This window comes from Hemiscyllium ocellatum, chromosome 15 (genome assembly GCF_020745735.1).
Source record: "Hemiscyllium ocellatum isolate sHemOce1 chromosome 15, sHemOce1.pat.X.cur, whole genome shotgun sequence".
Taxonomy (NCBI): Eukaryota; Metazoa; Chordata; class Chondrichthyes; order Orectolobiformes; family Hemiscylliidae; genus Hemiscyllium; species Hemiscyllium ocellatum.
Genome location: NC_083415.1, coordinates 35,417,929 through 35,432,197, shown reverse-complemented (window position 1 = coordinate 35,432,197; position 14,269 = coordinate 35,417,929). Strand labels below are relative to the sequence as shown.

At 38.4% G+C, this 14,269-nt stretch overlaps 1 protein-coding gene across 4 annotated transcripts in view; it reads left to right on the top strand.

Annotated features, from left to right (window-relative positions):
• The window catches only part of LOC132822938 (collagen alpha-1(XX) chain-like), a 216,384-nt gene that overhangs the window by 85,927 nt on the left and 116,188 nt on the right, over positions 1–14,269 (top strand). For all 4 annotated transcript variants that reach the window (XM_060836364.1, XM_060836363.1, XM_060836366.1 and 1 more), the window contains exons 18-21: positions 652–784; positions 2,748–2,890; positions 10,259–10,385; positions 12,855–12,977. In XM_060836364.1, the coding sequence (XP_060692347.1) occupies positions 652–784; positions 2,748–2,890; positions 10,259–10,385; positions 12,855–12,977 (526 nt within the window). The remainder of the gene's footprint in view (positions 1–651; positions 785–2,747; positions 2,891–10,258; positions 10,386–12,854; positions 12,978–14,269) is intronic.

Sequence of the window (14,269 nt, the reverse complement as noted above, 5' to 3'; positions counted from 1 at the left end):
TAATCATTTTTCTGTTTCCTTTGTTATTTTTCCCTCCAAAATGTATATATTCTCCTACCTTCCACCTTTTCAGTTTTTTTCCTTTTCTTTCTGCAACTCAATTTGCTTTGGAAGTTTCTTTTATTTTATCCAATGCTGAGAGCTAGCTCCAAGAAGCAAATGAAAATATCCATTTCAGGGCATTGAAAATAAATCATTCAGCACTTGTAAAGTTAATCAGTTAGGCAATACACATTAAGCATATTAGATGCATTTATTGACACTATATCAGTTACATTATACATAAAACAGTTGTCATCATCTTGGACTGTTCTGCATAATTTAGCTAAATTTTTATTGTTTTGTCACTAATCAATATTAATTTATGTTTGTATCTTTTACTAAGCAGTGACTTTACTAATTTATTATTAAAAGTTTATTAATAAGCAACAATAACTTGTGGGTCTTCGGTAAAAAAAGTGAAAAATGTGCAGATGCTAGGAGTGCAAAGTTTAAAAAAATGAAAATATTAGAAGTGTAGAACAGAACTGTCAGCATTTGAAATTAAGACTCCTGAGAAACGTCCCCACTGAAAATGTTCATCTGTCTTCTTTTTACAGTATGTAGCTGGTAAGCCTGCTTTCATTATCTGCCTTGTTACTTTGCTTACAGCTTGATGTCAAAGGAAATATGGACACAACAGTGTTACAAGGTCTAGAGAAGAACGTCGAATATCAAGTATCGCTGTCTGCACTATACAATGACACAGCAAAAAGCAATGCTATTGTTCTCCGCTATAACACATGTAGGTGGTTACCTTTAAAGAGATTGTGTTCACAGCCTGACACAAACATTCATATATTTGCTTGGATTGAAATAAATGTTGCTGTCAGCACAAAATCATTACCATGGGATCTCATTACTTTACAGAAGAATCTGTTGCTGTTTGGATAATTTAAACCATAATGCAGGGCAACATTTTATGCAAACCTTTCACTAATAATTAGCTTCACTTGTCCAACATGATAATAATACAAAAATATTTGGCTATGAAAAGCTTTTGATAGCCTGAGGTAGTGAAAGGCACTATACAAATTAAACCTGGCTCTTTGAGCTGAATTTTTCCAGGCTAATAGAGGCAGCTTTGGAGTTGGAGGCATAAGCATATTTGGAATCATGTGTCAGACTGGTTCCCCAATGTTTACTCATCTCCAAGCTAACTGTTGTGTTCCAATAAAGATGGTACAGAGCCAGATCATCAATTTTTGGGGCCAAAAGAGATTTTCCCAAAGGTGTACAGGACTCATGATGTGTCACAAATCCAAGGATGGATCAGATGTTGTGTAGTGAGAGGTCTGATTGCAACGCATTTGAGGTTTGAATTTATTTGTCAGTGGTAATTTACAAAGGGGCTTTATTGTGAAGCAACAAATCTCCCCTCTTCATGGGCATTGACACCCATCTCCCTGCTCCACAATGTGCTTCCATTATTTGCTGCCACCATGTAAAGATAGCCAATGGCTGTAACCCAGTGGAGATCCAGATTGGAACTCTCGAGACTGGAAACTGACCACCATCCCCAAGTGGAGTGGGCTTCTAGACACAGCTTCTTATTTGGCTAACCCTGGGCACATTATGCCTGCATCTACAATGCGCCTGTGGACTTATGATCTGCAATTCACCTCTACACTGAGAATCTGAAACCTCTGGAAAATTTCAGCCCAAATAAAGTCGGTTCTGATACAACGTGACAATTCTGTTCTCATGCGATTTCACGTTATAAGAAAATCGCACAATAGTTATATCATTAAAACTAAAGGGGCTGGAATCACGTTATAGCAAATGCAGGTAAGTTCGCATTCTACAAATAATGGTCTAAATTCTTCAATTGCATAAAAGCCAATTGGCATTGAAGAAACATGTGTTATAGCATGAACTGATTGTAGTTTAAAAATATTCTAATAGGTCCAAGCACAGCCCTTTTTAAAGAAAAATTAGAATCCTCAAATCTGTCATCAAATTTCTGAATTTTATAGTTTTGCTAACACATTGGTGTTGCCTCACACCCCTTATGGATTTTAGAGGTGATAGAAGGCATAGGTTTAAATTTGCCAGTACCTCGTGCTGAACCTATTAATTTCTGAAATATGTTCTAAAGATCACAGAAGTGAAGCTCAGATTTTAGAATTTGCTTGGCTATATAAAGTTGTTCTTGTTTTGTCTTTGAATGTGCTACAAAGAGTGCTCTAGCCCTAAGGACTGATGATGATGGTGCTAATGATTTGTATTGATTTGATTTTCTACAAAGAAATTGATTTGAACATGCCACTTTAGAGTGGATTGAAAATAATGCAGAAAACAATAGATTATAGACTTTTTTTCTGTTCCTAAATAGTTTTGCAGTTTCTATATTATTGTCCTCAGATAACGGAATGAGTACAAGTTAGTAACCAAGAGAGGTGATCTCCTAATTATTGCTGAAAGTGTGCATGATTTATGATCATTACCTTCAGTGGAATGTTGACTTCATCATAAAACATATCTTGGACATTGTAAAAATTATAATGTTAAATTTTACATAAGAATGGATTGTTGCTGGGAATTGTTCTTTCGTCTATCTTGCTCAGTTGACTACACTTTCATCTGTGAAATCAGCTCCATGAAATTTGGAAGAAAAATGAACATAAGATATTTTAGAATAATGCATAGTTTGCCCTCAATATTTCAATTGAATTTAATTTGTTGCTCTGTGTTGCTTGTTGTTTTAGTTTCCAGAGATCCACCATCAAACCTTCTCATCGAAACCAAGACACCGACCAGCCTCCAAATCAGCTGGAGTCATCCAAGTGCAAATGTTCAACATTACAAGATATCATATATGGATGTCAAAGGTGGCCACGTGAGGGAAATGGTGAGTTACATTTACTTTTTATATCATGATGCAATTTCTGTCTAGTAGATTCCTGTCGATTTCTGTTCTGTCTCAGAACATTATCACCGTATTACTTGAAATTATTTTAAAATTTGTTTTGCTGAAATTAAAAAATGTTAAATTCAAACTAAGGAATGATAGGACAGGATACTTGTAGTATTTATCTATCGATAAAGTAATTATTGCTATTCATGCCTCTTCTTGCCATAAAATATGAAGGTTAACCTCTTAAAGGAACTGACTAATATTTTAACGTACATTTTCCCAATACGTAATTTGATTTCTTTGAATACTATATTAGTGAATTGTCATTTCATCCCATTTACTTCATCAGAAGTTAACCCTTTCTGTAATGTGAACCCTCTAAACTCTAAGCAAATGTCCATCACTTTCCTATTGCAACTATAGTCAACAGTGCAGCTTGTCTTTTACACTTTTCTTTGCTTATGTCTTTCAATATCTTTCTTTCCCTCATCATTTACTTTCTATCTTACTTTTTTTGTCTCACTCACTCTTTCCTACAAAATATGTTTCCTTCACTGTTTCCACTCCCAAAGGAATTGTTTTCCCCACAGTTTCTAACAGGATTTCTCATTCTCATTCTTTCCCCTTCCTCATCACGATGAATTTTATTTATCTCCATCCATCAGAATGTGGTTTCCTTCTTCACTTCCTCTCCAACTAATAGTTTTTAAAGTCTTCCTCACTCAAAAATATCTATGCTTCTGTATTAGTATATCAGGTCTGTGAACTTTTCTATTTGTATTTCTGTGTCTGTCTCGCTTTCCATCTTTCTGATTCCACAACAGCCCTGATGGGTGAGTGAATGGAGGACAGTAGAAGCTAAAAGTAGCATTGCCAGTGGAATGTCTCTTCCTGCTGTGAACTGTCTTGCTCAGCTGAGAAGAAAGCAAGCCTTGAAAACTCTCTCTATTTCCAATGAGACTAATTCATCCAGTTAGTAAGCTCATTGCCAACCTGTAAAGAGCAGTTTGAGATTTTGCCGTGCTGGGTCAGAGACCAGGTCATAGAAGCACGTGCACAGTGAGGAGCCAGTCATGGCTGCACAATGATATTAGGTGGATCCATAAAAAGGAACATGGCTGTGAGGGGCACAGATGTAAGCACACAGGTAGCATCGGGTGTATTTAGGCTGAGGAGAGCACTGGATGGGGTATCACTCTCCTAGTATTACTGGCAGTATAAGAGGAGGGGATAAGGAATCCAGACACTATGGAGAGATCATAATTACGGCATCAGCAGGAGTTGGCCTGTGGTTCTTGAATTGTATCTCTTGTCATGTTGGGGATTTTGATTCTAAGCAGCAGAGGCTGGGAAAGGGAAAAGCGGAGGATTCCTGAAGAAGGGCTCATGCCCGAAACGTCGATTCTCCTGCTCCTTGGATGCTGCCTGACCTGCTGCGCTCTTCCAGCAACACATTTTCAGCTCTGATCTCCAGCATGCAGTCCTCACTTTCTCCTAAACTGTAAAACTGACTTGTCTGCTTTTGTCTCACAAAGAGGCCTCACTTGTCAAGTCATATAGGTGGTCAGATTATATCGAGAGATCAGGGATGAACAATTTCAGCACAAAATGAATTTTAGCCAACTCTGCACATTTGTTGGATTTGTGTTTACAATGAGTTTAACTTTCTGTGAATGAGGTGATAGTATTCACCACTGAACACATTTCATTGAACTGGCACTTGCCTTTGTTCAAGGTGAGGTTTCATTTTCCAAGATATAGATAGGCATGCAGGAAATATAATTCATCATATATGAAAATATCATCACTGAGGGTTTGTAGTCATTGACAAGATCAGTAGAGATAAATGAGCTGCTGCTGAAAGCAGTCATCTTTTGTCATGCAAATATTCAAAGATGAGATTTTGTTGAGTGTGGGTGGAGCAAGCGAGACATCTATTAGCATTTTTCAAAAGCTCACAGCCATGTGTCAGGCAATTAGAATGGAAGACCACATGTCTGCAATGGAAAACATTTTGTTTCCCTGTCATTATTTTCAAAGAAAAACATGTCAGATGGATTCAGTTTGTTCAACCAAATTTCCCTTTCTCCAAACCAACTGAAGAATGCTTAATGTCATGAAGGAAAAGATAAAACTCCTTCTGGTGTTCGTGCCACAGACCCAACTTCTGCTTACTCTTTATTTTATTTGGTCATGGGATGCCAGTGTCAATCAATGGGCAAGCATGTATTGTTTATCCTTAATTTCCCAGAAGGCAGTTGAGAGTCAGTCTGGAGTTACTTGTTGGCCAGACCAGGTAATGATGGCAGATTTCCTTCCCTACAGGACATCAGAGAAGCAGATTTGGTTTCATGGCAATCGTTAGTTGTATATTCTGAAACACATATGCATGTGAGAAGAATGATAAACTGTTTCAGTTGAATTGTTCCTTGTTAGACCATCACCTTACAGTTTTCTATTCATGCTGGCATTATTAAAAAAAAGTATTCTAGTAGAGCTCCTATGGATTACTCATTATGGGGGATGATTTTTTGTTTTGAAAGATAGGGCTGGATTTTATGAGACATTCTGGAGGTAAGAATAGTGGAGACCAAGTAGAAAGTAATGATGGGAATAGTCCACCCTTGCTGATTCATCATTAGAACTATAGAACAGCATGTCTACCTGGCTGAATAAAGTAACCACCCATTCCATTTCCACTTGGCTTGCAGACTTCAGATACAGATTCATATTTCTTATAAATGAATTAAGGGTTTTTACTCAGCCACTAGACTGGACAGCCAATTCCCGTCACCCACAACCCTCTAGGTGGAAGCTTTTCCTCATGCTACTTCTAATCCTTTTATTAATTACTATTGATGCTCTGCATTAGCCAAAGTCCTGGATACATATGGTATTGGGCACTTCTCTCCACTGGGCCATCTATGAGCTAATACTATCCAGGTGCCATATGGGGAGACATCACATGTCTATACCAGATCTTGCTTGGGATCATTGAGTGTGCTAACATCTTTGAGGTTGATAGCTGTTTCTTCAACTCCCTGAAAGCTATGGCGTAGCGACATAACCATTTCCAAGGCTGACCCTTTATGTGTTGATGCAAAGGTGCCAGGATGGAGGCCAGGTTATTTATGGACTCGCCATAATTATTCACCAGCCCAAGGAAAAGCCTAATCTCTGGTATAGATGTGTGAGCCAGGGCACTTTTGATCACTCTCACCTTATCTTCCAACATGTGTAACCCAGTCTTGCCTGGAATACACTTTTCCCCTTCTGAGGCATACACCCGCCTGGGAGAAAACATCTAAGGACAATATCGGAGTTCTTGAAGTGCTCCTTATTGGTCTTCCATGTTTTTACAAGCTTTTGGAGTGCTGCTCCTTCGTCAGGTCATGAAGTGGAGGTCAGCAGACAGACACAGAATTTATAGGCAGAGAGATAATTGCAAGATAATTTTAGGTAATTAAGAGTGTCAAAAGCTAATACAAATGGTGTGAATGGAGTGTTGACAGGCCGAATAACCAGTCTTTGCAAGTGATCAGAAGTGTCAAACAGTTTGGGTAAAACGTGAATAGAAAGTGAAGGGATGACCTATATCTGATTAATTAAGGCAGAGGGATAATTACAAACAATCGAAAGATGATGTCAGAGACAAACCAAATGGCTGGAATAACATGATAGATATAAAAGTCACATAACGAGGGTCTAACCAAAGTAACAAGTAATCCAAAACTGTACAAACTAATTAAGGTAGAGAGATTATGAGTTATTAATGTTTTGGTGTGAAAACAGAACAGTAAGGAGGATTTTACAAATAGACCAGTATGGTGCGGTTAAATATAGCACAGCATGAATCCAAGATCATGGATAAGGCATTCTTCATGGGTATGGAACTTGGCTATTAGTTTCTGATCGGCAATTCTACATTGTTGAAGGCCACTTTGGAGGACATTTGCCTGAAAATCGGAGGCTAAATGTGCTAGGCCGCTGAAGTGTCCCCTGATTGGGAGGGAACACTCCTGCCTGGCAATTGTTGTGTGGTATTCATTCATCTATTCCTCCTCATCTGAGCAGATCCTGTGTATGTGTGAAATGCTCAGAAGAGGAAGAATGTGACAGACACCTGCAGATGTTGAAAGATGCCCTCATAAGAATGAGATATGATGCTCAACTCATCAATCGCCAATTCCAATATGCCACAGCAAAAAAACTGTAACAACCTCCTCAGAAGGCAGACATGGCACACGACTGATAGAGTACCTTCGTCATCCATCTCATAGTGTACAGTTCCAGCATACAAATTAATTATCATATGTTACGGAATATCTGATCCTTCACCATGTAGGATTGACTTGAAAACTAGTCAATGCATAACGCTCAATCCCAAATTGCCACTAAGACTAACTTGAGTTGAGAGTGTTGAACATTTGTACCCTGATTTGCTCTCCAATGCTCAATTGTTGCAATGGTTTGCCTATCTTGTTAAATTGAAATTTGTCTTCTCATCCTTTCACCTTGATTTTTTCACTCACACCTATTACTATTCTGGCTTTTATGCTATCCAAGTGTGGTTTGGTACTGTGAAATTACTAATATAATAATTCACAATTTACATTGATATAGTGGAAGTGGGATTTCCCCCTCAGGCCCAGGGAGACCCACCTCAGAGCTGCCATTAATGCACTCAGAGTTTGTGGAGATGAGTGGGTAGGGTCATATTGAAGCATTTGGGATCTTGCCAGGTGCCAAGTTGGCAAGCCTGAATAAGGGCTATGGAGGTCAGAGTTTGAGAGGCCTGGAATGGAGAAAATGGTGGAGATGATAACACTTTTGAGACCTCTATGGGTTTCGGACCTACTGCCCAATTTTATATGTCCACTTAGTCTTCAAACCTGCTGGCAGGGAGTATCAAATCCAACCCATTTACCATTTACCATATAACACAAAATATATTGTACTGATAATATCCTGAATTTGTGTTTGTTTTCAGCCCAACAAGTCGAATTGCTCGATTCAGTTAAATGCTTCATTATTATTGTTTTAAGACATTAGTAGGTTAAAGGCTGTTGGTAATTTTATAGCTACCCTGAGAAGCAACCAGAACGAAATAATTTTTTTTAATGATTACTATTAAGCTAGGAAGTGTGATAGAGAGCAACATTTTATATCTTAATAGTACAAAGAAAAGAACAAAGAAAATTACAACACAGGAACAGGCCCTTCGGCCCTCCAAGCCTGCGCTGATCAAGATCCTCTATCTAAACCTATTTCCTAAGGATGTGTGTTCCTCTGCTCCCTGCCCATTCATTCATCTGTCTAGATACATCTAAAATGATGCTATTGTGCTCGCCTTTACCACATCCGTTGGCAACGTGTTTCAGGCACCTACCACACTCTGCGTAAAGAACTTTCCATGCATATCTCCCTTAAACTTTTCCTCTCTCACGTTGAACTTGTGACCCCTTGTAATTGAGTCCCCCACTCTGGGGAAAAAGCTTTTTGCTATCCACCTGTCTATGCTTCTCATGATTTTATAGACCTCAATCAGGTCTCCCTTCAACCTTCGTCTTTCTAATGAAAATAATGCTAATCTGCTCAACCTCTCTTCATAGCTAGGACCCTCCATACCAGGCAACATCCTGGTGAACCTCCTCTGCACCCTCTCCAAAGTGTCCACATCCTTTCAGTAATATGGCCTGCAAACTCTTGTTCTCAATACCCTGTCTGATGAAGGAAAGCATGCCATTTTCCTTCTTGACCACTCTATTGACCTGCTTTGCCACCTTCAGGGTATAATGGACTTCAACACCCAGATCTCTCTGTAGTCAATTTTTCCAGGATATTTCCATTTCCTGTATAGTTCACTCTTGATTTGGATCTTCTAAAATGCATCACCACGCATTTGCCGGATTGAACTTCATCTGCCATTTCTCTGCCCAATTCTCCAATCTATCTATATTCAGCTGCATTCTCTGGAAGTCCCCTTCACAATCTGCTACTCCATCAGTCTTGGTATCATCTGCAAACTTGCTAATCAGACCACCTGGACCTTCATCCAGATTATTTATGTACATCACAAAAAACAGTAGTCCCAACACGGAACCCTGTAAAACACCATTGGTCACAATTCTCCATTTTAAGAAACTCCCTTCCACTACAACACTCTTGTCTCCTGCTGCCCAGCCAGTTTTCTATCCATTTAGCTAGTACACCCTGGACCCCATGCGATTTTGTTTTCTCCATCAGTCTACGATAGGAACCTTATCAAATGCCTTACTCAAGTTCATGTATATGACACCTGCAATCCTTCCCTCAGCAATCAGCTTTGTCACTTCCTCAAAGAATTCTATTAAGTAGGTAAGACATGACCTTCCCTGCACAAAACCATGTTGCCTATCACTGATAAGCCCATTTTCTTCCAAATATAAATTGTTACTATCCGTCAGTATCTTCTCCAGCAGCTTCCCTATCACTGATGTCAGGCTCACCGGTCTATAGTTACCTGGATTATCCCTGATACCCTCCTTAAATAAGGGGACAACTTTAGCAATTCTCTAGTCCTCCGGGACCTCACCCATATTCAAGGATGCTGCAAAGATAGCTGTTAAGGCCCCAGCTATTTTCTATCTCACTTCCCTCAGTAGCCTGGGATAGATCCGATCCAGACCTGGGGACTTGTCCACCTTAATGCTTTGAGAATACACAATACTTCCTCCCTCCTTATGCCAACCTGACTTAGAGTAATCAAACATCTATCCCTAATCTCAACATCTGTAATGCCCCTCTCCTCGGTGAATACTAATACAAAGTATTCATTAAGAATCCCATCCGTTTTCTCTGACTCCATGCATGACTTTCCTCCTTTGTCCTTGAATGGGCAACCCTTTCTCTAGTTACCCTGTTGCTCCTTATATATGAATGTACTTGAAAATTTTATGCACACAAATGAAGCAAATGCTCTTCAGGTTCACCATTAAGAATTCTCACTTAAAAGTCAGGTCAATTTGCCTGAAATTAAAATCTAATCTCATGAGTTTTAAATACAGATTTAAATCTAATTTAGAAATAACATGTCTCACTTTTCTTTAGTTTAACTACATGGTTGCTATCGGAAATTTCATTGATTGTTTTTTATCTGCTGAGACACTTCAATTGAATTGACAATTGAATTCAAACTTTCACACTGAGTACCTCATGAGCTATGTATTATTGGAACACCACAATCATTACAAAGCTGCTTAATAGTTTTCAACAGCAATTAACACACAAAAACAAAGGGAGAGGATTCGATTTCATTTTATACAGCTTTCTAAATGATCAAAACTTGAGCATTAGTTAAGTGAAAATTTTGTAATTTTTCAGGTCGTACCTGTTAAGAGAAACAACATCATAATACAGCCACTAACTGCAGACACTGTGTATGAGGTCACAGTCACTGCCGTCTATACTTCAGGTGATGATGCCAGTATATCCAGAGAGGGCAAAACCTGTAAGTATAATTGATGTTAATTTGCAGTTTGTCAGCTTTTTCACCATTTTGGACACAATGAATGGTTATTAATGGAGGCATTGGGGTTCTATTCCATCAGCTGGAGAGCTGATGAAAGTCCCGCATCGCCTCTTTCATGGAAGGCATGCTAAATTAAGAGCTGCTCAGGTACCGACTAGGAAAGCAGTGTGTCTTGCCCAAGATTAAAGAGCCAAAATTCTATTGAGTTGCAATGTCACTGGGTGGCAGATACTGCTACTGGTACGACTTATTTCTGAGTCTAGCACCACCCCTAGATTGCAGGCCACAGATGAGTGACTGGAAGGAATTGTGGTTGTGGGGTGAGGGATGGGGTAAGAGTACATCTGCAGGAAGAGTCCTCTCCGTAGCCCCTCTCCAACTCTCCAGTGTTGATTGCCTTTGAATGAAGGACACCCCACCCACTTGCGCGCACACACACACACACACACCCCAGGTTAGGTTGTGTTTCTTAACATGGTGAGACTTATTGCCAATTAATACCAGCAGTGACAAGATTAGCCACTTAAGTAATCTTTAACTGTCCTAAGGGCCTAAATTGGTGACGAGATAGGAAGGCCATCTACTGAGCATTCTGCTACAGGCTTAATCCAGTTGGAGACAGGATGTGGAGTGCTCCCTGCCACCATCCTCCCATCTGATTAATAACCATCAAATGCCCAATAGAATACTACATTAGATTCTATCCAATGTTTCACAATGAACAAGAACATCGTAAATTATGTATTATGCTATGTAAGGTATGGGAAGCTGCAATCATTCCTTTCATAATAAAATAATTGATGAACAAGACAGGCGGTTTAAGACCCATATTCCTGGAAATAGTTCACAAAGATACAGTCTTCGAGTTAAAAGTGAGGTCTGCAGATGCTGGAGATCAGAGCTGAAAATGTGTTGCTGGTTAAAGCACAGCAGGTTAGGCAGCATCCAAAGAACAGGAAATTCGATGTTTCGGGCCAGAGCCCTTCATCAGGAATTCCGATGAATGCCCAAAACGTCGAATTTCCTGTTCCTTGGATGCTGCCTAACCTGCTGTGCTTTAACCAGCAACACATTTTCACCACAAAGATACAGTTTCTACTTTTCATTGTGTTTTGTTAAATCCACAACTCTGCTCTTTTCAGAATTCTTTGGCTGATTCCAAAACAATCACATTGTCATAAAATGTGCACATATTTCCATGCTGATTTTTAGTATTCGTCTTTTTAATGTTCTGCTCACATTTCTACACTTTATCTGAATGCTATTTGTTATTTGATAAGGCAGAAACCAAAATAGTAAATAAGGTTAGGTTTCTAAGTTTCATACAATAAGGATAATTTGTGACACTGTGGAATACTAACATAGGGACATCTGACAGAGTTGACCTAAATCACTTTCTTCAAAAATATTCATGCATCTACTTTTAATAAATTAGTCTTGTGAAGGGACAAGGGATTTAATACTAGATTTAAATTAAATAATGCTTTGAAATAAGTGCTGTGGCTATGCTTAAACAAAACCAAGAACTATTGATGCTGAAAATGTGTAACAAAAACAGAAATTACTAGAGAAATTCAACAAATCTATCAGGATATGTGGAGAGAAACGAGAATTAATGTTTCAGGTTGGGGTCTTCTGAGCTTCTCCAGCAATTTCTGTGTTTGTAGCTATGCTTGATTTCTTCCATTTTGTAACAAAATCAGCCTGTGAAGGAATATTATTCATTGCTATACAGAACAAAAAGATAAGGGAAGAGCATAATCCAGTAAAGATGGTTGAATTATTACAGAAGTGAGCAGACCAAAAGCTGACAGTTGACATTACAGGGCCTTTCTGATTTTGAATGTGTGTTGAAAACTCTGCTTTTGAAAACTACTTTGGGTAACCAAGACGAGATTATCCTTTGTATCAAATAAAACTTATGCTCGCTTAAACCATGCAGGCTCAAGAGTGTTCATTTGTTTTTACCAGATCAAGAATGAGAATAGTAGAGAGGTGCATTTGTGATGCATCTACTGGTGTCCCACAGTCAAATTCCAAACTTTAAGTTTCCACTGACCTCAGAACAAGTGAAAGCAGCAAATCCCTTTTAGCAAATAATGCCATTTGTTTAAATGTTAAAGATCTCTAAAAGCACTCTGTGCAAATGTTTATTAATATAAAGGTTCCAAGAATGCAGTGTTCATATTAAAGCCATTAACATTCAAGAAGACAGAAATTGGTACGATGAAAACATGGCATCAGTCTGGTATGGAAATATATTCTAGGAGAGAAGGTTAGTTCTTGAAGGAAAGCAAATACAAGGAAGTTAGAATACAAAATTACCAATTAAGGACCTATGATATCAAATGCAAAAGCTTTCCTTTTATGTATATGATTATTATGTAGTTTTATTTCATTAGCAATTATATACACCATTTCATACTATATTAACTTCTATCCCTGCAGTACCATTTAATCCACCAACTAACCTGCGTATCTCAGAAGTTTGGTACAATCATTTCCGAGTTATGTGGGATAAAGCTGACACACAACCACTAGGATATGCTGTGATTTATCAGGCAGCTCCTGGTAAGTGAAGATTTACCTTAATTTTGTGGAAGGGTTCCCTCCGGAGTTAGGATTTCACCTTGAATACAGGGTTAGGATTGTGAATGGAAGTTCACTTTGCATGTGATGCCTACTTGAACTTATGAAAAAGAGTCATGTGAAATTACTTCTAATGTAAATTGTTTAGACTAGTTTCACTTTTCAACATCTTTTATTCATAAAGGGGTTGACAGAAAATAAGGGGATGAAAAACGTGCAATGCAAAATCTGTACCTCAATCTCATAAACCTGCCATGTGATCCATAACACTTCATATTTTTAATTAAAGCAAAGTACTGAATGCTGGAGTATTGGGAAAATGCAACAGGCTTGAAAGAAAGAGAAAGAAGAAAATAAATGTTTCAAATTGAATGGGATTTTTTTTCAAAATGAGACAGTCTGGAGGCTTTTGCTGAACAAAATTATCTGAGGATCCAGTTCTTGAAAAATTCAATTGACTCATCATTCAGTTTTTTTTTAAAAAATGAGACAGTTCCAGATTTCTATTACCCCAGTTTGCTTTTTGATGCATTCCTGAATGGTAGCGTTAGTGGGAGGTAATGGCCGAGTAGCATTATCATTAGCCGAGTAATCCAGAAGCCTGGATAATGTTTTGGGACCTGAGTTTGAATCCTACCACAGCAGATAGTGGGATTTGAGTTCAATTTTTAATGAAAGTCTGAAATTAGGAATCTAATAATGACCATGAAACCATGCTGATTGTAGGGAAAACCCATCCTTGTTCATTAATGTTATTCAAGGAAGGAAACTGCGATCTTTATGTGTTGTGGCTTACACGTGCCTCCAGATCCACAGCAACATGATTGATTTTTAACTGCCCTCTGGGCAATAAATGCTGGCCTAGCTAGTGTGCCCAGATCTAGTGAATGAATAAAAAAACTGTAGTTTTAAATTTGTTACTCTGCCACCTTGTTTTGCATTCTCCCAAAAGTTTAGATTAGATGACTCATCAATAGATTTGATTAGATGACTCATCAAAAGAACAAAGTCAAGTTTATACAATTTGTCCTCAGAGTTTAACTGTGGTTTTATTCTGCTGAATCTGTAATGTAAACTACTGATGACCAGTATGTACTGCCAGACATATGGTGGAGAAAAATGAATGAAGTACTCCAGATGTGATCTAACCAAGGCTCCACACAACTGAAACATGTCTAATCCCAGCTCCAGTGGGATAAAGGATATTATTCTATTTGCAATTTTAATTATATTTTTAATCATGTGAATTAGCTTATTAATGAGCTGCACATTTG